This window comes from Myxocyprinus asiaticus, chromosome 27, assembly GCF_019703515.2.
Source record: "Myxocyprinus asiaticus isolate MX2 ecotype Aquarium Trade chromosome 27, UBuf_Myxa_2, whole genome shotgun sequence".
NCBI classification, from domain to species: Eukaryota; Metazoa; Chordata; class Actinopteri; order Cypriniformes; family Catostomidae; genus Myxocyprinus; species Myxocyprinus asiaticus.
The window spans coordinates 8,910,961-8,938,958 of NC_059370.1; the positions used below are offsets into that span (position 1 = coordinate 8,910,961).

A 27,998-nucleotide genomic window follows, 5' to 3' on the forward strand; every position below is an offset into this window, starting at 1 on the left:
TCCCCTGTCCCAGATGTGTATGATTTTCTTTCTTCTGCAGAACACAAACGAAGATTTTTAGAAAAATATCTCAGCTCTGTAGGTCCATACAATGCATGTTAATGGTGACCAGACCTTTTTATAGCTCCAAAAATCACATAAAGGAAGCATAAATGTAATCCATATGACTCCAGAGGTTAAATCCATATCTTCAGAAGCGATATAATAGGTGTGGGTGAGAAACAGAGTAATATGTAAGTCTTGTTTTACTCTAAATCTCCACTTTCACTTTTACAACTGAAAGTCACATGTGGTACCTGTTTAGTTTCACTTTCACATCTGAAAGTGATTGTAAAAGTGGAGATTTAGAGTAAAACAGGACTTAAATATTATTCTGTTTCTCACCCACACCTATTATATAACTTCTGAAGATATGGATTTAACCACTGGAATCATATGGATTACTTTTATGCTTCCTTTATGTGATTTTTGGAGCTACAAAAGTCTGATCACCATTCACTTGCATTGTATGGACCTACAGAGATCTAAAAATCTTCATTTGTCTTCTGCAGAAGAAAGAAAGTCATACACATCTGAGATGGCATGAGGGTGAGTAAATGAAGAGAATTTTACTTTTGGGTGAATTACTCCTTTAATTTTGTTGTGTTGTGGTTTAATTTTTTTGTGTTTTGGTTTTTCCGTTGTGTTGTGGCTTAATTTCATGTGCTGTGGTGTATTTCCGTTGTTTTTTTAATCTTTTATTTGCTTTGCTAATTTTGTTGCGCTGTACACTCCTGGGCCACCGTACTGCCCCCTAGTGACAGATGCCATTAAACCTTTGTGGACTTGAGGAATAACACTTGTTTGGAATATAGGACTCAGCTAAATGGATAAAGAACACATTTTAATTTCACAGCTTTAATGAATGACATAGAAATAGTACTTTTGACATGTCTCTTAAGTATTACGTAAATAAAGGCTTAGATGTACAAGAGATTTCAGTCAGAATGCCAAGTTTTTAGTGCAGAGTTTAATGCCAACATGAAATAGTTTTTGCAACCCATTTTACTTTCATATTTGAGTAAATCTGGACATTCAACAAAGAAGATGTACTGTAGAATGGGACTTAATTTAATATATTGAGAATTGACTGGATTACAAAAACTGACTCTTTAAGGTGGTTGGAGAGGAGGAGTTGAAAAGAAAAGTTGTGTCAGAGGAGGAGGAGGAAGTTAAGCACATAAACCCTGGTATAGACCTTACTCACAGTAGCACCATCTTTGATTTTTAAAGTGAATGAAAACAAGGCTGTGAGGGATAGACTTACTGTCTCTTCAATGGCACGCATGGCATAAAGCTGCATAACGCTCCCAGATCCCATCTGATTTTCAACATCTCATGTTGTCTGGAGTTCTTTTTGTATACTGAATTTTCTTGGAAAGATATTTCTTTTCAATATTCTGTCTGTGTAATGATCCAAAAACACTTTAAACTTCAGTACAGCCCATTGAAGAGACTGTACTTCAATCCCTCACAACCTCTTTGTCGTTCCCACCAAAAATCAAAGATGGCGCTGCTGTGAATAAGCTCTATTATCCTTAGATAAAGGAAATATCTGTTGAGTTTTACCTGTGTGAGGTAAGCACGACAGAGCGCCCCTCCTTGATGACGCTGTGAATGCAGTTCCACAATGCCCGCCGTGCCTTGGGGTCCATGCCAGTAGTGGGCTCGTCCTGCAACCAACAGCACAGCCAGACTCAGATTCGCCCACAGGTTCAGCAGGAAACACACACTGAACAGCAACACAAGCGGGAAGAAAGCCATGTCTCTCCCTCATACGTGTGTCGCACACTCAAATGAACCACAACACACTCACTGACTCGTTATGTTCAGCACGGGGGATTAAGTATTCTTATGTGTCCTTTGTGTAATCAACCCACTATGAGGCCTCATACAAAGGCGAAGGGGAAGGAGTTCAGTGTAATTCAGCTCTGGGGGAGTTATAATAATGATCTCCTTATACAACTAGATCAGGAAACCCAGCCGGGAGAATAATCAAACAGTGGTTATATGATCCAGACTCATGTTGTTTTTGTTGATTAGTTTGCAGACATTCACCCAGGGAGGCACAAGACTTTGAACCAGTTGTGTAAGACAGTGTGTGTGTGTGTGTGTGTGTGTGTGTGTGTTTGATTTTGGGGAAGTACACATACCAGGAAGACCACTGGTGGGGCTCCTATGAGAGAAATGGCAGTGGAGAGTTTGCGCATGTTGCCGCCACTGTAGCTTCCTGCTTTTTTGTCCACATACTTCACAAGGCCCAGTTTACGGATTCCCCACTCTGCCACCTGTTCAAGATGCAAGATGCCAGGAAAACCAATTACACTTTAACAGTAAAAAAAAAATCAAAACATAAAAATGGTTCCACACAGAGTGAATCAGGTCATATTTCACCCCAACATTAAAGTGAATAAGAAGCAATTATATTTTTACATTAAAAAAAAAGGAAAAAAAAAGCCTAGTTTAGGACCATTATGATTTTTTTTGCACTGTGATATTATTTGCTTGATATAAAGAACATTAATTCTCAATACCCGAATATTACTACCATAATGCATCTGCAATGCTTTACTTTGTGATTTTCACTATTAAGCCCTAGGTATACTTCCAAATTGACGTGAACGTTCATTGTCTGCGTACAGTCGAACACAAGCCTGTCAAACTAAACTCCATATAACTGTGTGTGCATACACAGTTGTTTGGCGCATGTGCGCTACGAAAGCTATGAGACACCAGACCAGCCGCGTCTCTACATTAGGGGCAAGCGGAGCTAAGCCCCGCCAGAGGTGGCGCTGTTGTGCAAATTGCATGGCATCATCATACATTTATTTTAAGAAAATAAATATTTTCCGCAACTTTATTATACAAGAAAAAAGTATATATTATTTTGAGAAATTCTATTATTATTAAGGTATGTTGCATAAAAGCCATTTAATCATTCTCATTTGCTATGAAGGGCTAGCCCTTCATCCTCAATGTTAATCAATGGAGATCTGGAGAACATCATGCGCATGTGCAATGAGTGTTCAACGATGGCCCGAGGGGCTAGTTTGCCTTTTCCCCTTAGCCAATCAAAAGCTTTGATCATATTTATGTCAAGCTGTTGGCATGAGAATAGGAAGTTACCGGGTGTAGAGTAGAGCTGCGTTGTGAATTTAATTGGTAAGTTTTAAAAGCACATTTTTTTTCTAATGTGCTGCTGGTTGGGTTAGTTTAAATGCACCATTCATCATTTCAATGAATTGTATGCCATTGCATTGAGGTGTTGTGTTGTTGGTGCATTGGTTTGTATTAGATTACAATGACTAATAAATATTGGAAGTCTGTTGTCATTTTGATTAGTTTTTGTTATGCTGTTCATTCAAGTTAGTGAGATAATATGCACACCCTTTGACAATTTGCCTGTTTGTGGTTTACTTTCATGGTCACTTGAGTTTTTTTACGTGGATGTGCATGTCTTAGTGGTGTTTTGTGTTGAGATTAAATCATTAAGAATGTTTGTGTGGCATCATGTTCAGAGGTTACGCTAGAAAAAAGTCTTTATTCGTCACTCTCTGTAAAAATTCGGTCATAATCTATTTTTATCAGTCATACTTGTTTTCATTTGATAAGTACTAGGGCATTGAGGGACATATCATCCATTATAATGGCACATATAGTTGAAGTCAGTAGTTTACACACACCTTAGCCAAATACATTTAAACTCAGTTTTTTACAATTCCTGACATTTAATCGTAGAAAATATTCCCTGTTTTAGGTCAGTTAGGATCACTACTTTATTTTAAGAATATGAAATGTCAGAATAATAGTAGAGAGAATGATTTATTTCAGCTTTTATTTCTTTCATCACATTCCCAGTGGGTCAGAAGTTTACATACACTTTGTTAGTATTTGGTGGCACTCAGGGTTGGGAGGGTTACTTTTGAAATGTATTCTACTACAGATTACAGAATACATGCTGTAAAATGTCATTTGTAACATATTCCGTTAGATTATTCAAGGTCAGTAACGTGTTCTAAATACTTTGGATTACTTCTTCAGCACTGGTAGATTTTTTTCACTTGTTTTGACTATAAAAACTCTGCCAGTACAGTAAGACAAAATACACATGTTAAAAATACATTCTCTGAAAAACCTAAATATCTTATGCAGTGTTGTTTCTAAAACAAGATAAATCAAATTGATTTATTGATTTAAAGGATTTTTAGATATTTTTACAAGAAAACAAAACAAAAATTATTATCAAGAATATGATTTTTGCCCTAATATCAAAGGTCTTACTAGAAAAAAAGAAATTATGATCCAACGTAAATTTTTTTGATAAAAAATGTGATCGTGCTGGTAACGTGCATGTAAAATGGATAGAAATAGCATTTTAGCTTAGCGTAAAGCTGACAATTTACACAAGGTTTATTTCTATTTCTTCTGCTCCAAACTTACTTCAAACTTACTTCTCTGTCTGCTCGTATGAATGTAACACATCATAAGAAAGTGTTTCACCGCTGTTCAAATGCACTTTGGATCGCATCATTTATATGTATGAATGTTTTCCATCTGAAAGGACTAAATATTAAATGAAACAAATGACAATAAAATGCAAAGTAATCTCTTCAGTAATCAAAATACTTTTTGAATGTAACTGTATTCTAAATACCAATGATTTAAATTGTAACTGTAGTGGAATACAGTTACTTATATTTTGTATTTTAAATACGTAATCCCGTTACATGTATTCCGTTACTCCCCAACCCTGGTAGCATTGCCTTTACATGGTTTAACTCGGGTCAAACGTTGTGGGTAGCCTTCCAGAAGCTTCTCATACTAAGTTGCTGGAATTTTGGCCCATTCCTCCAGACAGAACTGGAGTAACTGAGTCAGGTTTGTAGGCCTCCTTGCTTGCAAACGCTTTTTCAGTTCTGCCCACAAATTTTCTATCGGATTGAGGTCAGGGTTTTGTGATGACCACTCCAATACCTTGACTTTGTTGTCCTTAAGCCATTTTGCCACAACTTTGGAGGTATGCTTGTGGTCATTGTCTATTTGGAAGACCCATTTGCGACCGAGCTTTAACTTCCTGGCTGATGTCTTGAGATGTTGCTTCAATACATCCACATAATTTTCATTCCTCATGATGCCATCTATTTTGTGAAGTGCACCAGTCCCTCCTGCAGCAAAGCACCCCCACAACATGATGCTTGCAAGCCTCACTCTTTTTCCTCCAAACATAACGATGGTCATTATGGCTGAACAGTTCAATTTTTGTTTCATCAGACCAGCGAACATTTCGCCAAAAAATAAGATCTTTGTCCCCATGTGCACTTGCAAACTGTAGTCTGGCTTTTTTATGGTGGTTTTTGGAGCAGTGGCTTCTTCCTTGCTGAGCAGCCTTTCAGGTTATGTCAATAAAGGACTCGTTTTACTGTGGCTATAGATACTTGTCTACCTGTTTCCTCCAGCATCTTCACAAGGTCCTTTGCTGTTGTTCTTGAATTGATTTGCACTTTTCGCACCAAACTACAGTCATCTCTAGGAGACAGAATGCGTCTCCTTCCTGAGCGGTATGAGGGCTGCATGGTCCCATGGTGTTTATACTTGCATACTATTGTTTGTACGGATGAAAGTGGTACATTCAGGCATTTGGATATTGCTTCCAAGGATGAACCAGACTTGTGGAGGTCCATAATTTTTCACAATTTCTTTTGATTTTCCCATGATGTCAAGCAAAACGGCACTGAGTTTGAAGGTAGGCCTTAAGATACATCCATAGGTACACCTCCAATTCAGTACACCTCCTATCAGAAGCTAATTGGCTAATTGTCTACAGGCTTGACATCATTTTCTGGAATTTTCCAAGCTGCTTAAAGGCACAGTTAACTTAGTGAATGTAAACTTCTGACCCACTGGAACTGTGATATAGTCATTTAAAAGTGAAACAGTCTGTCTGTAAACAAATGTTGGAAAAATTACTCGTGTCTTGCACAAAGTAGATGTCCTAAATGACTTGCCAAAATGAAATCTGTGGAGTGGTTAAAAAATTATTTTTAATGAATTCAACCAAAGTGTATGTAAACTTCTGACTTCAACTGTATATGAGAGTAGATAGGCTTTTATGACAGATTTTTTTGACTCCCCTTGTTTGAGTCTGGTGAAACCAATTAGTTCTAGTGTGAAACTTCTACCTGTCAATCAACCGCTGAGCTAGAACTTCATAGTCCCTGATGTGAACATGTGTAACATTTGTTAAGATCAGTTAAAACAGTTACTCCACTAAAATAACAGACAATTCTGATGTTTAGTGGCGATTACATCTTCTAGTGTTTCTTCGTAACAGCAACGGCTCAAATGTGAGTGTTGCCACCATGTGGACCCACTAATTAGTGCAAATAATTCCAGGCACATTCGCATTCTGCGCATTCAAAGACCTGCGGTTAGAAAAATCGGGCTGCGTGCGTTCAGTGCTCGAGCTCTCTGCATCACGCATGTTGAGTGGTCGCATCTGACCGAAAAATACTTTGGGCTTTAATGTAATACAACTTACAATGATTGCTTTAAGGCAGCATAAACTATAAAAGGCAGTACTACTATGATGTATGAATTATTTTATAATTTAAATAATACCAATATTGTGTGTTGTTGTTAATATATTATTAAATGCCATATTTCAGTAATGAGGATACATTGTTTTGCATTATGGTAATTAGAAGGGGGGGTGGGCTGATTTTTCACCCCAAAGGCCATATTTCATGAAATTATTTCAAAGATAATAAATAAGAGAATGCCTATTCAAACAATTGTTTTAGGCCACATCCACACTAATACATTTCCGTTTGAAAGCGCATTAGCTGTGTCCCAAATGACACACTATACACTTACAAAATATACTATGCACTCAGCCATGAAGTGTATGAATTTTGTAGTATCGTCCCAAATGGAACACTTAAAAAAAATTTTTACTACACGGAAGCATTCACCTTTTAACAGCTGACAGAAGTGACGTTTCAAGCACACGTGATGTGTTGCCGCTAGCTTTAGTGTGTTAGCCAACCTCAGTTAGCCAACCTTTCTGCAATATATATACACTGGCGGCCAAAAGTTTGGAATAATGTATAGATTTTGCTCTTATGGAAAGAAATTGGTATTTTTATTCACCAAAGTGGCATTAAACTGATCACAATGTATAGTCAGGACATTAATAACATGAATAATTACTATTACAGTTAAAAAAAAAATTCTTAAACTACTTCAAAGAGTTCTCATCCAAAAATCCTCCATGTGCAGCAATGACAGCTTTACAGATCCTTGGCATTCTAGCTGTCAGTTTGTCCAGATACTCAGGTGACATTTCACCCCACGCTGCCTGTAGCACTTGCCATAGATGTGGCTGTCTTGTCGGGCACTTCTCACACACCTTACAGTCTAGCTGATCCCACAAAAGCTCAATGGAGTTAAGATCCATAACACTCTTTTCCAATTATCTGTTGTCCAATGTCTGTATTTCTTTGCCCACTCTAACCTTTTCTTTTTGTTTTTCTGTTTCAAAAGTGGCTTTTTCTTTGCAATTCTTCCCATAAAGCCTGCACCTCTGAGTCTTCTCTTTACTGTTGTACATGAAACTGGTGTTGAGCGGGTAGAATTCAATGAAGCTGTCAGCTGAGAATATGTGAGGCATCTATTTCTCAAACTAGAGACTCTGATGTACTTATCCTCTTGTTTAGTTGTACATCTGGCCTTCCACATCTCTTTCTGTCCTTGTAAGAGCCAGTTGTCCTTTGTCTTTGAAGACTGTAGTATACACCTTTGTATGAAATCTTCAGTTGTTTTGGCAGTTTCAAGCATTGTATAGCCTTCATTCCTCAAAACAATGATTGACTGACAAGTTTCTAGAGAAAGCTGTTTTTTTTTCTTTTTTTGCCATTTTTGACCTAATATTGACCTTAAGACTTGACATTCTATTGCATACTGTGGCAACTCAAAAATAAACACAAAGACAATGTTAAGCTTCATTTAATGAACTTGTTTGATATAATGGCAAGTGATTTTCTAGTACCAAATGATCAATTTAGCATGATTACTCAAGGATAAGGTGTTGGAGTGATGGCTGCTGGAAATGGGGCCTGTCTAGATTTGATCAAAAATGACTTTTTTCAAATAGTGATGGCGCTTTTTTTACATCAGTAATGTCCTGACTATACTTTGTGATCAGTTGAATGCCATTAGGTGAATTAAAGTACCAATTTCCTTCCGAAACAGAAAAATCTGTTCATTATTCCAAACTTTGGGCTGCCTATATATATATATATTGCAGAAAGTTTAACATGTTTTAACACAAAATGTGCAGCTGAATGCAGTATCATCATATAGTTTTTGAAAATGTATATTTTATTATTTATTGTTTTGTAAATGTATTTATTTTTCATGATTTAACGTTTTACCTTTTTTTTTTTTTTTTTTTTTATGTACAAACTCCATGTAGCCTATTCTTTCTATTTGATGTCCTCTTGCATCTGTAATATTACTTGTCAGTGCTTGAATTTTCTTGTCAGCTACACATTTTAACACAATATCTGCAACATTGGAACCTAAAATTTAAAATGCAATTCCCACATTTCAACATTTAAGTGCTTGTACTATGTTAAGAAATGCAGTGTGTCTGTCTTAGCTCTCTGAATATGACCTGCAATCTCTGATTTAACTCTGTGGCCATGGGAATGTGAACATTTACAGTTACAGCAAAACACTTTAATTAAAAATTCACACAAAGAAATGAATCGGCTTCTTTCAGCTTTTTGAACACGCATTTTAATTTGCCGCATTTTTAATAGAGCAGCAGTGAGTGCCAAGCATGTGGCATCGTTGTCATGGTAACCAGATATACTGAAAGCTGCTTGCTGTAGACTAGAGTGAAAGTATCGTCAAATCAACATGCAGCGCAGCAAAATAGCTTCCCTTTCCTGCAAACAATACCAGGCACTACCCCTAGAAGGATGTCGAGGATATTTAATTTAAAAGAAAACAATCAGTGAACCTAACAGCTGAAACTGGGACATAATTATATTTTTCAGAGAATCGTCAGAACACTGGGACACACCTCATAAAACCAGGACTGTCCCGGGTAAACCGGGATGCCTGGTCACCCTTCCTCAGTTTAACACTTGTATCTTAAGCAACTTATATATTCACACAGTGTGGTGTGATGGTAAAGCATTCAACTCATATTTGTAAGACGCTGTATCCACTAAAGTTTTGCTAGCTGCTATATTCTTCATTATTTACTGTCAGATTATTTTGTCAGACCAGCAGCACAGCCAGGTAACTCCACCCCTTCCACTATGTACAGCAAGCTACGTGCGCTGAGCAGAGTATGTGAGCGGAGTGGAGTGACATGATTTTGCATGGAGCAATGAGCGGGTTTTTAAAAAATCATGAGTGTCATTGTTTTCTCTCGCTCCAAGAGAGCTCCACTAATGCTCCATCACGAACATATCACCTGTTAATGGCCCTAATGCAATAATTCACCACATGTTAAACAGTGTTAAACACTACTGGCATGAAGGAAAGATGGAATTTCTGATATAACCAGAAAGTATGTGATAAAAAATTACCTTGTGGCACTTGGTAATATTCGACCTCGAAGGTTACTTTCGCTTTCTGTGTTCACGCTCCCTTTTATTGAGGTAAGCTTGCGGTAAAGCTTGAGTTAACTACATGCTCGTGTCTCGTCTCTTATTCCTACATTAACACGCGGAGGGCTCCACTCCACTCACATACTCTGGTGCTGAGTGCATTAACATTCCACACTTCGTTTTGACGGCTGAAATAGTGCGTCATCCGGGCACTTAAAGTACACTTCTTTTTGCTGCATTTTCAGTGTTAACATACTACTCATGCTACTTACAAAAATGGAGCATTTCGAAAACGATTTCCATTGCCACATACTTTGAAAAACTATGGCGTTAGGAAACTGAAAGCGTTTTGTTTTTTCAAACGAAAATGGATTAGTGTGGATGTGGCATTCTTTCTATGTTCTGCTCACCTCACAAACTTCCTTCTCAGGTACACCGCGCAGGATGGCGTAGAACTCCAGGTGTTCCCGTCCTGTTAGCAGGTCGTTGATGGCATCAAACTGAGGGCAGTAGCCCATGTTCTGATGTACTTCATCTATCTCCCTGAGTATACTAGACATCAAAAATAGTAGGGTCACCAAATAGATACAACCAGAAATGTGTCAACCACAAATGGACAAATATATGAAACATACCTCTTCCCTGCTAAGAATGCTTCTCCATTGGTGACCACAGAGTCTCCGGTTAGCATTTTAAAGGTACTTGTCTTTCCAGCTCCATTAACACCGAGCAGACCAAAACACTGAAATAAGAATGAAACAGCCATCAGTTTGTGGTCGACAAGAAGAGTGATTCATTCAGATGAGTCTGATCACGAGGCAGCTGTCATGACTTACCTCTCCTGGAGGAATGCCCACACACAGACGATCAACAGCAGGCTTCTGTTTCCTCTTGTACACCTGTTAGACAAAAGAATAAAATATTTTGGGCTTTGTATCAGGAGATGACAGGGAATGATATGGAGAAGAGGGGAGGAATGGGATCAGGACAGGATGCAGTTCAGGTTCAAACCCACATCTCCCATATGAGCACCACAGCTAGACCACGGCTCTGATGACATCATGCATTTGTACATAATTTAATAATTTATTGTATCTTTTCTAGCTTAAACTCATTCAGGTGACCCGATATACTTGGGTGAAGATTTCTTTTCACCTTTGTGAGTTGACGGAGTTCCAGAATGTCTCCTTGGCCAGCTCCACTCATGATCCTTTGCCTCTCTCTGGCAACATCCTCATCTTCTTCTCCAATCGGACTCAACTTAGCACTTAATGACCTGCAAGAATCATTCAACCACTTATTTTAGCTCTTCTAGATCTTCAAGAGCAACTGATATCTGCAAATCATATGAATTCCTTTGCAGTTTATATGAACGAAATTGGTTTGTTTCAGAGAATAATGGGTTTCGACAGTGTATATATCGATGATGCTTACTTGGGTTTGAAGAAGAATCGGTACTGGATAAGGACTGTGATGATGAAGAAGACCACTCCTTCCACTGCCATGGCGAAAAGATTCTTGCCCACCATGTCCCACTCGAGTGGAGAACGAAAACGGTTTTCGCCTGATAAAAGACAACGAAGTTCAATATCCTACATACAGTTTATAACAATTACCATGACAAGACCTTGCAGTAGCTACAACTAATACATAGTGCTTAGGTCAAGGATCTCAGGTCAGACTTTGAACTTCATTGCTACAATTCTCAACAGAACTTAATTTGTATCCAAGTATCTGGAAACTAGGATTTAGTGTGTAAGTAAGTTAATCTTACCAAATCTCTCCAAGGCATCAGCCATGGCCTGATTCTTGACCATATCGATGAGACCTCGACCCAGACAGAAGTGGGGGAAGATCAGCAACACGTTCTTCAGGATGTCGTTGATGCCACCAATCTCCTGAAGACAAGAGATGTGCACAAATGAGAACTGATATCACAATTACCAAATAAAACAGTGGGAATGCATTAGAAACAGACCAATAAATTAATTTCTTACATTATTTCCAAACAGTTCCATTACAAAAGTGGACACACTGCCATTGATCCCAATGAGGATGTTGACGCTAGTGAGAACCACATAAGCAGTGCTGGGGATTTTGAATAAGAATGAAGCTGGGTACATGAGGGGAGTAATGGACCATCTGAGAAGAGACAAGGATAAGAATTTATCATCAAGAAATCAGTTATGGATTAAAGTGTCATGGAGACATGGGGGTGAGCTCTTTTAACCATGGGAAGACTAACATTTTGGCAGCGGGTTTTGCACGGGAAAACACTACATGATTGTCGATATAGCTGCATATGAATGCCTTGATCTCTCTTACTTACCCATAGAGAAGCAGCAATAGGGCAAGAACAGGTAGGTTGGTGGAAGAGACGTAAGCTTTTTGTTGGAAGCACACAAAGATCAGGATGACCAGTGTTGCAGGAACAACATAATTGCACTGTAAACAAACACAAGTATGAATTAGACGGGGACTTTGGGTTAGTAGCTGAGTAGGTGAACTCTGGGGAGAGGTGCATTGTCTGATATGAAAGAGGAGCAGACACTCACCATGTCCCAGAGAAAGTTGGCCAGCCAGTAGAGGAATGGCTGAACTCCACTGATAAACTGCATATGCTTAGCCTTATTCACACGCTCCTGAATGAGGAAGACAACAAAGCTAGCAGGGACGAAGGACATGGCGAAGATGACGCAGATGGAAACCAACACGTCCACTGAGGTAGTCATCCTGAAAAGACATGACGTAGAATTTAAGTTTCAGCAAGCAGAAAATACATTAGCATTATTTATTTATAGTTGTGTCAATTCTTACAGTGCCACTTGAGAAAGCTGCTCCTTGGTCAGATTGAGCGGATGGTTGAAGGCAGTCATGCCAAATGTGCGGGGGTCTTTGCCAGGTGGTAAGTTGGCACGCAAGATACCATTATTCATGACATTGAGGAAGGCTCCAATACTGTGCCAGCCCTTGTTATTGAACCATACCTGAAAATAATGACATAAAACAATGAGGATCACTTCGACTCAAGGGCATAGCCAGGAAATTACTTTTGGGTGGGCCTCAATAAAAATGAATGGTCCAAGTTTACCAAATTTTCCCAACATACAGTTCTTTCTTTCAGAAATCAGGATTTATGTTTTGTTTTATTTTTGTTTTACTATTTTATAAATATATTTGAAGTCAAATAATAATCTCTAATATTCTGGGTGGGCCTGGGTCTAATTTGGGTGGGCCCAGGCCCACTTAGCACATCCTTGGCTACGCCACTGCTTAGACTCACTGTTAGAATTCCAAATACAAGAGATATACTGTAAATCAATTTAAAGTCAACATGAAACAGTGTTCACAGCCCATTTTACTTCCTTTATTTGATGTACTGTATTTCTGAGTGAAACAGAATATTCAACGAATAAATAATGTAAGGCAGGACTTGATTTGATCAGGTATTGATTGGAGCGTGGAAAGTGGCAGGAGGTTGAAAAATAAGAGGGCTTGGTGATGTCAAATGAAAGTTGTTTTAGAGGCGAAGCAAGTTATTATATTTTGATGAAACATTACGAAGATAAACATTCGTTTCCTTTTGGAATAACATGCACTAGGCTTGGGATCGATGCCTTTTTCAATTATCAATATATATATCTGTATTTTTTCAGATATAAATAGGGCTAATCGTTGCACAATGGTTTTTGTTTCCTCATTGATATTTCTCAACACAACTTTGGTACAGTAAGAGCGGCAAGGTAAATTAAAGGGGGTCGAAGACCTAGACGTGTCTAGCGGACGACATGGTGCGTTATAAAATAAAACAATTATTTTCTATGAAGGTATGCTCAGCTAAGACTCTGAGGCCACTCCAAATGATATGTTATATCACCCCCTTGTCTCCCAGCGCTATTATGCCAGACTACATTAAACGGAAGGCCAACTCACAGTGAATTGGAAAGCACAGAAATTGGGCTTCTAATTTAAATGTAGGCTAATGTTAATATATCACTAAAATAATGATCGAGAAACTAATGTTCCGATCAATAATCGAAACATCAATATTTTATGGCATTCCTAACATGCACTGATGAATTGTTCACAATAAGAACAGGAACATGTATTAAGAAAGTAAATACTGTAGGGTCAATTTTGATTTCATGTTGACTTTAAAAAGTGTTCAAATACAGCAGTCGTCTAGCTGGTCACTCACCTTGACATTATTCTTAGTGTCCAGCCCATTGATGAAAGTGGACAGACTGTTCAGAAAACGGTCCGCTGCTGAGCCTGAGTTCTGAAGGTATATGAGAAGTAATACATTATGCACATTCTTCCGGAGAGCTGTATGAATCATTGAAAGAGTCAATGTTTTGGCTTACCTTCCCCAGCTGGAAGATCTCCCTGACTCGAGAGATGGCATCATCAAACTCCTCAGCAGGAGGAAGTACCTGAGTGCTTCTGGCACCCAATGAAAATCCACCATACCTGAATTCATTCACCCAGATCTTGTTTTTCAAGCTATAGATATATATATATATATATAGGAAAAAAAAAAAACATTTCATTCATTAATGTGTTGAATTAAAAAACAAAACTCACTGCTGAACGTTTGGTTCATGTGGGCCACTATCAAGTTACCTTTTGCCAATGATCTGGGCGTAGGTCTTCACTAGATAGTCTGAGATGTTTCGTCCTGTCAGATTTTGGAGGGTTTCGGTTTCGCTTATCTTCATCTGGGGAGGTGGCAGTCCACCGGCGCCAGCAGGGCATTCTGGGAGCATCTTCTTCTTACCATCACAGCTGCATTCACAAGCAGGTGATGGGTTGTCCATGGTCCAGTTTGCCATCCTGAAAATGTCACTTACACTCTCTGGAACCTCTGGTGCAGACCAGTCCTCATCAGCCATTGTACAGGGAGCATCACTAGAAACCAACGCAGAAAACAAGATTCATTTTCCAGAATTGAAAACTATCAGCAGAATTTCACTAAAATCAGGGTTCCCACACATTTTCACCATTTATTTTCCATGACCTATTCAGTCATTCATAATTGCTGGATGAGCATTTCTTTAGAAAATAATAATATATTGCTAGACTGGTTTCCATTTCAATGACATGCACAAATCTTTTGAATTATTTGATTTAAATTATTATACTTAATAGTGTGCACATCTCAAATAAGACAGACTGATGTTCTTACAGTTTACTCTACACAAGCACTCACAAAACTATTTTAGAGCAGAACATAACTTGAAAAATGTATATTCACTATAAAAATGTGTAACTTTTTCATGACTTATTTATATTTTACTAATTTCCATGATGTTTCCAGGCCTGGAATCATCAATTTTATTATTTCCTGATATTTCCAAGTTTTCCTTGATCATAGGACTCATGTAAATTTCAAAAAGTATTGAGTATTTTATTTGAGTTACTCACGGAATCGGTTCTCCTTCCATGCATCGTGTTCCAAAGCCAGGGTCATCTAATAAAGCATTGAGTAATTTTTGTGTACTTGTATCATGTGGAGCATCATCACTGTAATGAAGAGTGACACTGAATTAGTCTGCAAACATGCACTTATTTGAACTTCATGTAGCGTAACAGTGTTTCTATATACCTGATGAACGTGAACTGTTCTTCATACATCCATGGATTGAGAGCCAGACTGGGATATTTTCCAAAGGGTGGAACAATTAGACTGAATACCAGAGCGATACACACAAACACAGCGGGAAGTACGATCTACGAAAAGAATCAATGAGTTTATCAAAATGGAACTGCACTGACTGAATTTGAATGTATTTCTTGTAATGCTGTGCGATGTATTTACCTGTGCAAAGAAGCCTTTCCTTGACCGGCGAGCATATAGAAATCTTTTCCACAATAAAGCCACAAACTGTTGCCTCTTCAAACTCCATCCTTTCACCTGGTATGATCCTTTACCATCAGTAACACTCAAATAGTCTGTCTCTTTGGATTCTGTGATCAAGCATATCAGTAGAACATTTACAACAATTACTGTGTTCAGAGAAAAGCAGCATGTAAAGTGTAGAAATTTCAGGTAGAAGGTTTACCTGGATCAGCATCAGAGTCGTTGGAGTCAAAGTCATCGTCTTCGGTCAGGGGTTTGAGGCAGCTCTGGTGGTCGGCACCAAATGCATGTCGTCTGTGTCTGCGCACGGGCAGAGTCCCATCTAACAAAAACATTAATATAAAACGAGATCTTTAATAGATGCGTTTCTAATGTTAATTCAGTACTAGTAAGATAAAATAAATGGGGAGTTGATGGGTCCTGCAGTGGGACATGTTATCCTCAATGTTGGTTGTAATCTGATTGAAAAGTAATTAATTACTGTAATCTAATTACTTTTAGTTAAAAAGGTAGTGTAACACATTACATTCTTATTACAATTCTTGTAATCAGATTACAATTACTGACTTTCAATTAGGTTAATTACTTTTAAAACTGAAGTGTGTAATTTCTGCGCCACCGAACGGAGTTGCAAAAGTAAAAATTTGTTTTCAAACAGCCTTTTGAACACTACCCCCATCTGCAATTGATCGAACACACAGACAGTCCTGCCCCCAACTTGCATCATTGGTTGAGTCAATGTTGTTGTGTCGGGCTGAATGGGCTACTCAAACAAACAGGAATTTTATTGCACCACAGAAAACAGTTGCAGTTTTCGATAAAATTAATCTACAAATGACTTAGAGTTGTCTCTGCATATTAATCTGGTGTAGGAGAAAGTATTTTAACACAGAAAAAGTTACACACTTCAGCTTCAAGTGCATTACTTGGGTTACACATATTTCCAAAATAATATGTATGTACAATACATTTAAAGCATGATTTATGTTCATATGTATGTGTGCTTCCATTTCTGTGACAGCAGCATTGTCATTGTAAGGGAGGAACGTGCGGTGTTGAGTGTACAACTTGCTTGTGACAATGAGCGAAGAGGAAATAAACAGTAGAAAGTATTTTGAATTTGTTCTTATTCACTGGTTATACTCCATCTAAAACTATTTTAAGGATTAAGGATTTTGTAAATTCATGCAGTTTGTACTGTATGACCATATTAAGAGACTATATGAATACATTTAAAAATGCGTTTGGCACACTGCAGTACCATATAAAATTAAATGGACCAGTCACAGCATTTTAAATATAAATGTATTTCTTAATTTCCTTTGAATATAAATTTTAACCTAAAATCATATTTTGATGGAAGGTTATTCATCAATACACAAATACAAATTTACCTGAGAGGATCTCTGTGTCAACTCCACTGTCCTCTGCCACTTTAAGGAAAATCTATAAAAGCAAAAAAGAGTGTTAAACAGATTTCTTATTCAGAAGTATTTATTTAAAAGCCTAGTAGTGGCTTTTTGATGGCAGGTAAGAAAGTGGCTGTATACTGCACCTCTTCAAGGCTGGTATCTGAAACACCATAGCTTGAAATGCCCAGGTCAGTGAGCCGGTCATTAAGGTCATGGAAGAGTTCAACAAAAGCACCATCTTTAGCAGATTCATACGGCAGCACATATGTGATCTCATGACCGAGGTCTTCCACCATGCGGGCAGCAGGAACATGTTTCAGGATTAGACTGGAGATGAGGGACACGTCGACGGGGACAACAGGAGATTCAGGCCAACAAGTTCCTGCAAATACACAATGCAGTGAAAACGTTATGGATCAGTTCGCTTGAACGCATTGTATGAAAATGACAGATTATTTTAAGGTTTGAGGTCAGGTGGTGTCTTACCTATCGCTGTGGTGGCTTCACTCTCTTGGTCACTGCCCAAACCTGCATCTGAACTGCTCTCTGATGCATCATCATCCTACAAAACCAATGAAACAATGCTTTGGTTTAATGCTTTGCTTAGCAACAAGTCTTTAAAAAAAATTATACATAAAAGAATTTACTTTCATGTCGTTCCAAACCTGTATGACCAAAATTCAAGTCGTTATTCACTGAAAATCTCTCAAATCTTATTACAGTTTGCATATATTCAAATACAGTATGTCGCACGAAGACGTGTCACACCAAGTTTGACGTCAATGATGCTGAACACCATTGGTTCTTGCATTTCATGTGACCAATAGTGACATGGCAAATTTGAACATGCAGACATGAAAATGAGATATTAGAGCTATGGTGGAGGTGGAAGATTTTCAGTGAACAAAGATTCGCTTAAAGATTCGGTTTGTTCCTTACTCAAAGCTATCGTGTGGCTCCAGGAGACTTGTATATAACGTGTGGGTTACTTTTATGGTACTTTTTTTTGGATTTTGACAGCCTGTAATCTCTAAATGCTTCCATAGTGTTGAAAAAAAAAAGAACAATTCCTTTTGCGAGTATAGTTCATATAGGTGGTGAAACTTGACAAGAAAGTGTACTTACTTTCTTAATATAGGACACAGTGCTGCTCGAGTTCCTGCAAGAACTAAGAGAAGGTTCTGTGTTTTTCTTCACCAAGGTAAGATAGTATCCTGTTCCCAGTTGAGTCTTCAGGAAAAGAGAGGAGCCGACGCAGCAAAGCTTTCCATGGGAAATAATGGCAATGCGATCGCCGAGGATATCAGCTTCATCCATATGATGGGTGGAAAGAATGATTGTCCGACCTAAAAGAAGAACGGAGACCTCCATAATTGGTTACTAGATTCTTGTCGTATTTTATGTATAAATTTCAAATATTAATACATTTGGACTTATGTTCAAACACTAATGAGGTAATTACCTGCACGATACTTCAGAAGAAGGTCCCAGATGCCCCGACGAGCGTAAGGGTCTACACCAGCAGTTGGCTCATCCAAAATGACGACTTTTGACCCTCCAACAAACGCAAGTGCCACGGAGAGCTTCCTCTGCATACCACCTGTGAAACACCATTCACCAAATCATACAACAAACAAATTATTTAAACACTTTTAAAAATCTTAATCGCACTGAAGGTCAAAAGACTACACACCTGACAACTGGCTTGTCCTGGATTGGCGTTTGTGTGGAAGGCCAGTGTCAGCCAGGATCTGCTCCATCTCTGCCTTCACCTTCTCTTCAGACAGGCCCTTCAGACGGGCGTAGAACCAGATGTGCTCCTCCACTGTCAACCTGAAACACCACAAGCCAAGTAAAATGTTAACTGTCACGCCATAATAATACAACCTTAAAATCAATGGGAAATCAAAATGTGCCATATTTACTGTCTTAAAGCTGAAATACTGTATTTCAGCTTTAAAGAAAAATTCCATATTTAATACACGTTAAGCTCAATTTACAGCATTTGTGGCATAATGTTGATAACCACAAACAATAATTTTGACTCGTCCCTCCTTTTCTTTAAAAACAAAAGAAGAAATCAAGGTTGCAGTGTGGCACTTACAATGGAAGTGAATCAAGCCAATTTTTGAAGGATTTGAACAGAAATGTGAAGCTGATAATTTTATATAAGCACATCAATTCTTATGTTAAAACTTGTGTATTATTTGAGAGGTAAAGTTGTTTAAATCATCATTTTTACAGTTTTAGGGTTTTAAATTTTACAGTGTTATATTGTCATAGGAATGAACTTAAAAAATTGGATATAATTTTACACAGAAAAGGTTAGTAAGCAATTTTATCACACTTAAATCATGTTAACATGCATATTGTTTACGTCTTGTGGCTATACTTTTGAAACAGTGAGTATTTTGATGTTTACCATTTGGCCCCCATTCATTTCTATTGTAAGTGCCTCACTGTAACCTACATTTTTGCCTCTTTTAAATAAAAGGAGGGATGAGTCAAAATTAATTTTTGTGGTTATCAAAATTATGCCACAAATGCTGTCAGTTGAGCTTAACTTGTATTGATCCTGGAATATTCTTTTAATGCACAATTATTCGGTGCACATTATTCAAAAGAAATAGAAGATAATAAAAGGTCGTTTCATTATTATGATCGACCGATGCTTGTAGGCCCTAGATATTTCTCATTGAATGTCCTGTTTCGCTTTTACAATTATATTAATTAATTAATTATTAATCAACAATGTGCTGAATTACAGTACATTATGGAAGTAAAATAGGTTGCGAATCAAATCAATAAATGGCTTGTGTTGCCATTCAGGGCTGTGCACAGACATTTTGAGGGGCAGTGGCTCAAACCCATGAAAAGGGGCACCCCCCACCCCCATTTACAAACAAGACAACAATCAATAACCAAGAGTCCTAGACAGCAAATCATAGTAATAGGAAATGACCATTGACCTTTCTCACATGTGACTTACCTTTGATATCATACGTAATGGTAGAACACATCGGTGTGACTATCACTTTAACTACAGTACAGATCCATATATTCTGTTATAGGTGTTCAAGTGAATAAATCAGGGGTGTCAGATTAATTTAGGTGAAGGCTTCGATTGGATAAAATCTGACCTTATGTAGAATTTCTTTTGTTTTTTTTGTTAACCCTGGTGTGCCCATGTAGAGTGCACAAAGTAAAGTCCAAAGTCACTTTCTGCTTCTTTAATAATCAATATTTTGATAAAACAAAAGGAGCATTTAGTAAAAGGCTTAGAAAAAAACCTATGGCTAAATTAAATGACCTAATTTCAAAGTCTGGTAGCATCAATTTACTGCTTTACCGCTGTTTTTTAATACATCTAACCTCAAATTTAGACCAGCTTGGACTCGATCTGCATGAGCCGCGTTATTGACACCCCTGATGTAAATGTTTCATCGCATGTTTAAAGGAAATAAAGATAATTATTACCCAAAATGATAATATGTTGTGGTATTATTTTAACTTGTTAAATGGCATATGCGTAAATAGAGCGTATGCGTAATGTGACTGTTTGTAAGGAAACCCGATTAAAAATCATAGCCTTCCAAACCTGATTGACGTAAAACAGTAAAACGAAATGAACAGCAAAATTTTACATAGAGTAAAACACCACAAAACTATCGCATATAATACATTTCTAATGTGAAAATCGCGTTTAAAGGGTATGATAAATGAATAAAAGTAAAATCATATATTTCACCAAAAGGGGCAACTTAGTGGGCATTGTGGGTAAAGGAGCAGTGGCTCGGGCCATTATGGCCACCCCACCCCCCTGTGCACGTCCCTGTTGCCATGTAAAGTTTTATGTTGCTTTAGAACATGTGGTTTTAATGAAGGCAATTACATGCTGAAGAGAACGTTGTGCTGTGGACACATTCCCAGACTCTGTCTGATGGAGCTCAGCTCTGAGCGGATGTCTCTGCCCATGATATAAGCAGTGCCAGAGGTTGGAGGGAAAAGGCCAGTGAGAATAGACCTGAAAACATTGAATGTAGATTAGAGGACAGGAATTAAAGGGGAAGGACTGTAAAATAAACATTCAGCTTAATATTGTAATACAGTAATTAAAAATAACAATAAAAATGAGAACGTACATGGTGGTAGTTTTTCCAGCACCATTGTGACCTAGGAAAGAGGTGATCTGTCCCTCATAGAAGCCCAGTGTCAATCCATCGACCGCCAGCTTTTTGCCATGATGATAAACCTTCACCAGATTCTCAATGTAAACTCCCAGCTCAAGGTGAGTAGGTTCCTCCTCAATGCAGATGTCTTCAAAAAAGAACAAAAATCATATTTAATTTCGGCTGTTACTAATTTAAATGAAGTTAAATAAATGTGTTTACATGTATGATATGCACATGATCGGGGCGGACTGGGAAGAGAAATTGGGGATTTTACTTAGAAACTGGGGGGGGGGGGGGGGTGTGGCTGTCCTTTTCTGCATATCGCTGCCCCCTTTGGCGTATCGCGGGCGCTGTTTTGTGGCCAGTTCTGCATAACGCGGTGGCCCATTTCAGCTTATCGTGGCCCATTCGGCCCCGTTTCGTGGCCGGCCCATCGGGAAAAGTCCCGGTTCTCCCGATGGCCAGTCCGCCCCTGCACATGATCCAAAGATTTTCTGAAAATACTACAGTAAATGAGGTCTTCTTACCTCCTGCATTGCCCTTCTTTCCATGTATTGTGGCATTCTTTGTGTTGCTCTCTCCAAACCAATAAGATTTAGTGAGTGGGAAGTACCAGGGCCTGGGAATACCATACTGCCCTGGAAACACAGCCTCTATATACCAGGTCATGATGCCATACAGGCAGGCATCAAAGTACATGAGGATGAGGCAGGTGGTGAGGTTGTAGTTGTCCTCTTCCACAGGGCTGGAGAAGAGATTATTCCACTGAATGCCCACACCCTGCTCCTCAAACAGGGCAAAATACTCACAGCCAAACCCAAATGCCACAGGAGACAGTAAACTCTGTGGAGACAATACAGTCAGAGTGAGACTAAAATTGCATGTTCTACTCTTTTGTAGGATGTTATTTTTTCCATGAAGTCCATTAATAATGTTGGTTAAGCCAAGGTCTTAATGTAGTTTAATGTGCTCATGCTAAAGGGTTCAATACCAGTAAAAGTCAATCAACAGCATTTGTGGCATAATGTTGACTACCTCAAAGAATAATTTCCACTCGTTCCTCTGTATATATATATATATATATATATAAATTAAAAAAATTACAGGGAGGCACTTACAATGGAAGTGAATGGGGCCGGTCCAATAACATTCAAATACACACTGTTTCAAAAATATAGCTACAAGGTATAAACATTATATATGTTAACATAATTTTAGTGTGGTAAAATCATGTACGTGGAGAGGTCCCATGGTAGGTCCTACCCAAAGGTGGAGGAGTTTCTACAAAGCATGGCGACCGGGGGCAGAAGGGCCCCTGCCCAAGGATGATGCAGTTTACCAACAGGAAAACGATTTTGCGGAAAATATCACATGGGGTTGCCTTCGGGGGAACCAACACATGCGGAGCACCTACCTCAGTACAGGGCCTCATTAGCACACTTACTGTGCTGGCAGCGAGTTTTTCCACAAACTCAACTGTCACAGGGCGAAGGAGGAAAGTCATCCAGGGATCACAGTCTGTAAACACTACTGGGAGTCAAGAGGGCACATCTTCACCTCAAGCGAGGGGAAAGGCGCTATGCGCAAGCTATGGGAACCTTGGGCACATAGCCCGGTCGGGGTCTCAGGATCACGTGAGAGTAACCCGGACCGAACTCCAGGCAGGATTCACTGACAGAGAATGCCTGCAGGTCCCCTACCCTCTTGATGGAAGTGAGCGCAGTCAGGAGGGCAGTCTTGAAAGAGAGTGCCTTAAGCTCAGCTGACTCCAAGGGCTCAAAGGGAGCTCCCTGTAGACCCTGAAGGACTACAGTGAGGTCCCACGGGGGGATGAGGAGCGGTCTAGAGGGGTTCAACCTCCTAGCGCCTCTCAGGAACCTGATGATCAAGTCGTGCTTCCCCAAGTACTTACTATCTACTGCATCGTGATGAGCCGAAATAGCGGCTACATACACCTTCAAGGTGGAGGGGGACAGCCGCCCCTCCAACCTCTCCTGCAGGAAGGAAAGCACTGATCCGACTGCGCATCTCTGGGGGTCTTCGCATCGGGAAGAACACCACTTAGTGAACAGGTGCCACTTCAAGGCATACAGGCGCCTCGTAGAGGGAGCCCTAGCCTGAGTGATCGTGTCTACCACCACGGGCGGTAGGCCACTTAAGTCCTCCACGTCCCATCCAAGGGCCAGACATGGAGATTCCAGAGGTCTGGTCACGGGTGCCAGATGGTGCCCCGTCCCTGAGAAAGAAGGTCCTTCCTCAGGGGAATTCACCAGGGGGGGCTGTCGCGAGGAGCGTGAGATCCGAGAATGTCTGGGTGGGCCAGTAGGGTGCTACTAGGATGACTTGCTCCCCGTCCTCCCTGAACTTGCACAGGGTCTGTGCAAGTAGGCTCACTGGGGGAAATGCATACTTGCGTAGTCCAGGGGGCAAGCTGTGTGCCAACGCGTCTATACCGAGAGGTGCCTCGGTCAGGGCATACCAAAGTGTGCAGTGAGAGGATTCCCGGGAAGCAAACAGGTCTACCTGTGCTCAACCGAATCGACTCCAAATCAGCTGGACCACCTGAGGGTGGAGTCTCCACTCTCCCCTGAGGGTAACCTGTCGTGACAGCGCGTCCGCTGCAGTGTTGAGGTTGCCTGGGATGTGAGTGGCTCGTAGCGACTTGAGGCGTTGCTGACTCCAGAGGAGGAGATGGCGGGCGAGTTGTGACATGCAATGCTACCGTTGCTGTGTTGTCCATCCGGACCAACATATGCTTGCCCTGGATCAACGGCCAAAACCTCCGCAGGGCTGCCAACAACTCTAGGCAGTTAATGTGCCAATGCAGCCACGGGCCAGTCCAGGAGCCGGCGGCTGTGTGCCCATTGCATACAGCGCCCCAGCCCGTCTTGGAGGCATCTGTTGTACCCACGACATGTCTGGAGACCAGCTCTAGGGGAACCCCTGCCCGTAGAAATGCCAGGTCGGTCCAAGGGCTGAAGAGGCGGCGACAGACCGGCGTGATGGTCACGCAATGTGTCCTGCGGCACCATGCCCATCTCGGGACTCGAGTCCGAAGCCAGTGCTGAAGCGGTCTCATTTGCATCAACTTGAGCGGTGTGGCCACCACTGAGGATGCCATATGCCCCAGGAGCCTCTAAAAGTGTTTCAGTGGAACCGCTGTTCTCCGTCTGAACGCCTTCAGACAGTTCAGCACCAACTGTGCGTGCTCGTTCGTGAGGCGCACTGTCATCGAGACTGAGTCCAACTCCAAACCGAGAAAAGAGATGCTCTGAACCGGGGAGAGTATGCTCATTTCCCAGTTGACCCGAAGCCCCAGCCTGCATCAATCCCTGTGTGTGCACAGTAACTCTCGAGAGTGAGCTAGGATCAGCCAGATGTTGAGATAGATGAGGATGCGGATGCCCACTTCCCTTAGCGGGGCAAGGGCTGCCTCTGCGACCTTCATGAAGATGCGAGGGGACAGGGACAGGCTGAAGGGGAGGACCTTGTACTGGGATGCTTGGCCTTCGAAGGCAAACCACAGGAAGGGTCTGTGTCAAGGTAAGACCAAGACGTGGAAGTATGTGTCCTTCAGGTCTACCGCCGCGAACCAATCTTGATTCCAGATGCTTCCTAGAATGCGCTTTTGCATCAGCATCTTGAACGGGAGTCTGTGCAAAGCCTGGTTCAGTACTCCCAGGTACAGGATTGGTCGCAACCCACCGCCTTTCTTTGGTACGATGAAGTAAGGGCTGTAGAACCCTTTCTTCATCTTGGCTGGAGGGACAGGCTCTATCGCGCCCTTACACAGAAGGGTAGCGATCTCCACACGCAAGGTAGCGGTGTTCTCGCCCTTCACCGAGGTGAACCGGATGCTGCTGAACCTGGGCGGGCACCTGGCGAACTGAATCGCGTAGCCGAGTCGGACGGTCCGGACCAGCCATCACGATGGGTTGGAAAGCACGAGCCACGTGCCCAAACTCTGAGCGAGGGGGACCAAGGGAATGATCACGTCAGATGTACCGGCAGGTGGGGCCTCGCGGCGGGGTGGAGCTCGAGGTGCCACGTCGAGGGGATGATTGGCTGAAGGGGGGAGGAGTCTCGTCCCCGTAGTCCAACAGACCCAATCTCGCGTATGCATGTTTGTGCCACAGCTGGGCACATAGGGGTGGGGGGACCACCGCTGGAGCGCCATACCTGCAAAGATGAGATGGTGGACGGTGGTCGTGACGATGGCCGTGCACACCGGACATGTTACCCAGGGAACAAGGAAACTGCTCCTTTGCTGACTCGTGCAGTTCTTTTAGCACTTGGCTTGGTATACTTGCAGGAGAGCCATGGCGTGCAGGGTGGAGGCGGCTTGTCCAGCGGCACTGTAGGCCTTAGCCATCAGGGACGACGTAAACCTACAGGCCCTGGACGGGAGTTTTGGGCACCTGCGCCAGGTGGCAGCACTCTGCGGACATAAGTGCACCACGCCTTATCCACTTGGGGGATCACCGAGTACCCCCTGGTCACTCCGCCATCGAGTGTAGCGAGTTGAAGGATTGGGACTGGGCAGTAAAAGGTGCCTCCCACGATGTTGTCAGCTCCTCATGCACTTCCAGCAAGAAAGGAACGGGGAACCAATCATCGAGCCGCGAGGGTTCCAGGGAGAGTGGAGGGTTCCACTCTAGCCCGACACTCGTGGCCACCCGGGAAAGCGTGTCCGTCATTTCCGTGTCAGCCTGGGACTGGGCGACCATTCCCGAAGGAGGAAGCCCTGTCGAAGCCTCTGCGTCTGACTGGACGAGCCCGCTCTCCGATGCTGCGCTCGATAACTCATCCTCTTCCCGGGCTCTGAACGAGGGGTCGAACTCGCCCTGAGACGATCTGGCAATCTCGTCCAAGCGTGCGACCGGGGCAAGCGAGTGTGCTGGGGAATGTGAGGTCCATGGGGGGATACCCGGCGGAGGTGGTCCCATTGAGGTCCCCAAATCGCCCCCAGTGCTAACCGGCATGGCCTCATACCCGTAGGTAGAAGGACCGAGGCGGGGAGCCGCTGGGGTGGCTTGCTTTCTTACGAATCCATCCACGAATGATGTCTCCGCGTGGGCAGCGCCCAGACACGTAAGACAGTGATCGTGGCTGTCGTAAGAGGAGAGATAACGACCGCAACCAGGAATAACACACAAACGGAAAGGCATCTTTAAAAAGACGCGTCTTTAAAAAGATGTTCCGTCTGTGCCACTCTTTCAGAAAGAAAATATACTCTATTAGAATATACTCTTTTAAATGTTCTGCCGAACCGCCCAGGGGCGTTCTCTGCAAACCACAGATGCAGAGGGGGAGAAGCCGCTGAAATGCGCCGTAAGATCCAGCAGAGAGAGGTGAATGAACTCAGCGGATGAATTCAGTTCAATGAATAGAACCGCTCGGCTCCGAAGCGAAAATCTGAATGAGTGGTTGCATACCAGCTCCTTTTATACCCGTATGTCCGGGGTAGTGGCATGCAAATTCCATTTGCCAATTCTCATTGGCCTTTTAAAAAAAAAGATCAGAGGTGTTTGGGGCTCCCAAGAGTGACCGAGTGTCACTACATCGACACAACGTCAAGTGAGTGACAGATAGGGAAATCCTGTTTGCTATGATATGACCTATTTCATACAAATAATTTTCATTTTGTAAAAATAAGTTATCTAAAGTGACTTACAGTAGAGTAAAGGGTTGTTAAACTGGGTTAGCTTCTTAAAAGGATAACAGGTTTGAACTTAGGTGAGCATGACCTATAAACTGTACATAGATTCTCTATCACTGCTGTGCCTTTTAACTAGGCGCTTAATCGCAAATTGCTCCAACAGGACCGTTCATGCAATTACTGTACTGTAAGTCACTTTGGCAAATAACCAGGTAACCATGCAGGATAAAAATGCCCTGAAACACATGGGGTAGGTGCCTTGGTCAATTAATCTCACAATGTCAAAAAAATAAATACAATACAATAAAATAATTTTTTATTACTAAAATGATCTATTATTTAGATTTACTTTGAGAAACAAAACGGCACAAGATATTAACCCTTTTATATCTTGAATATCTTGATATCTATCTAAATATATACAGTATATAAAAAACATTTAAGAGAAAGATAATTTATCTTGAATTACATTTACTTTTCTTACTCACAAACTGTTGTTTCATGTTTTAAACATAAAGCTAACAAAAATGTATTGAGGTTTATGCTTAAAACAAGTAAAATATATATATATTTCCCAATGGGGTAAGAAAAATAAACTTAATTCATGATATATTCTCAACAGGTCTTAATATTTTGTGCAATTGTTCTTAGGTGAATTCTTCTAGGTTTCAGGATGTTTTGATATTTGTACTGGGAAACAAGTAAAAAATATTGATTTCAGAAAATTATTTTTGGCGCCACTTTACAATGAGGTTGTATTTGTTAACATTAGTTGACTACATTTTTATTTTATTTTTTTTATTATTTATTTTTCTCCCCAATTTGGAATGCCCAATTCCCAATGCGCTCTAAGTCCTCGTGGTGGCGTAGTGACTCGCCTCAATCCGGGTGGCGGAGGACGAATCTCAGTTGCCTCTGCTGAGACTGTCAATCCACGTGTGTAATCTTATGACCTGGCTTGTTGAGTGCGTTACCACGGAGACGTAGTGCGTGTGGAGGCTTCACGGTATTCTCCGTAGCATCCACGTACAACTCACCATGTGCCCCACCGAGAACGAGAACCACACATTATAGCGACCACAAGGAGTTACTCCATGTGACTCTACCCTCCCTAACAACCGGGCCAATTTGGTTGCTTAGGAGACCTGGCTGGAGTCACTCAGCACACTGAATTCGAACTCGCGACTCCAGGTGTGGTAGTCAGCGTCAATACTCGCTGAGCTACCCAGGCCC

At 41.0% G+C, this 27,998-nt stretch overlaps 1 protein-coding gene across 1 annotated transcript in view; it reads right to left on the reverse strand.

The window, feature by feature from the left end:
• The window catches only part of LOC127417585 (phospholipid-transporting ATPase ABCA1-like), a 61,608-nt gene that overhangs the window by 4,173 nt on the left and 29,437 nt on the right, over window positions 1-27,998 (reverse strand). The window contains exons 17-44 of the mRNA XM_051657609.1: window positions 21,634-21,949; window positions 21,077-21,251; window positions 20,827-20,958; window positions 18,628-18,767; window positions 18,397-18,534; window positions 18,060-18,280; window positions 17,421-17,496; window positions 17,078-17,316; window positions 16,917-16,968; window positions 15,725-15,844; window positions 15,481-15,629; window positions 15,268-15,392; window positions 15,087-15,185; window positions 14,286-14,570; window positions 14,027-14,165; window positions 13,861-13,941; window positions 12,480-12,649; window positions 12,218-12,395; window positions 11,992-12,107; window positions 11,660-11,804; window positions 11,437-11,560; window positions 11,097-11,226; window positions 10,818-10,938; window positions 10,499-10,561; window positions 10,298-10,404; window positions 10,073-10,214; window positions 2,193-2,327; window positions 1,609-1,712 (exon numbers count right to left, since the gene is read on the reverse strand). Of these exons, the coding sequence (XP_051513569.1) occupies window positions 1,609-1,712; window positions 2,193-2,327; window positions 10,073-10,214; window positions 10,298-10,404; window positions 10,499-10,561; window positions 10,818-10,938; window positions 11,097-11,226; window positions 11,437-11,560; window positions 11,660-11,804; window positions 11,992-12,107; window positions 12,218-12,395; window positions 12,480-12,649; window positions 13,861-13,941; window positions 14,027-14,165; window positions 14,286-14,570; window positions 15,087-15,185; window positions 15,268-15,392; window positions 15,481-15,629; window positions 15,725-15,844; window positions 16,917-16,968; window positions 17,078-17,316; window positions 17,421-17,496; window positions 18,060-18,280; window positions 18,397-18,534; window positions 18,628-18,767; window positions 20,827-20,958; window positions 21,077-21,251; window positions 21,634-21,949 (4,022 nt within the window). The remainder of the gene's footprint in view (window positions 1-1,608; window positions 1,713-2,192; window positions 2,328-10,072; window positions 10,215-10,297; window positions 10,405-10,498; window positions 10,562-10,817; window positions 10,939-11,096; window positions 11,227-11,436; window positions 11,561-11,659; window positions 11,805-11,991; window positions 12,108-12,217; window positions 12,396-12,479; window positions 12,650-13,860; window positions 13,942-14,026; window positions 14,166-14,285; window positions 14,571-15,086; window positions 15,186-15,267; window positions 15,393-15,480; window positions 15,630-15,724; window positions 15,845-16,916; window positions 16,969-17,077; window positions 17,317-17,420; window positions 17,497-18,059; window positions 18,281-18,396; window positions 18,535-18,627; window positions 18,768-20,826; window positions 20,959-21,076; window positions 21,252-21,633; window positions 21,950-27,998) is intronic.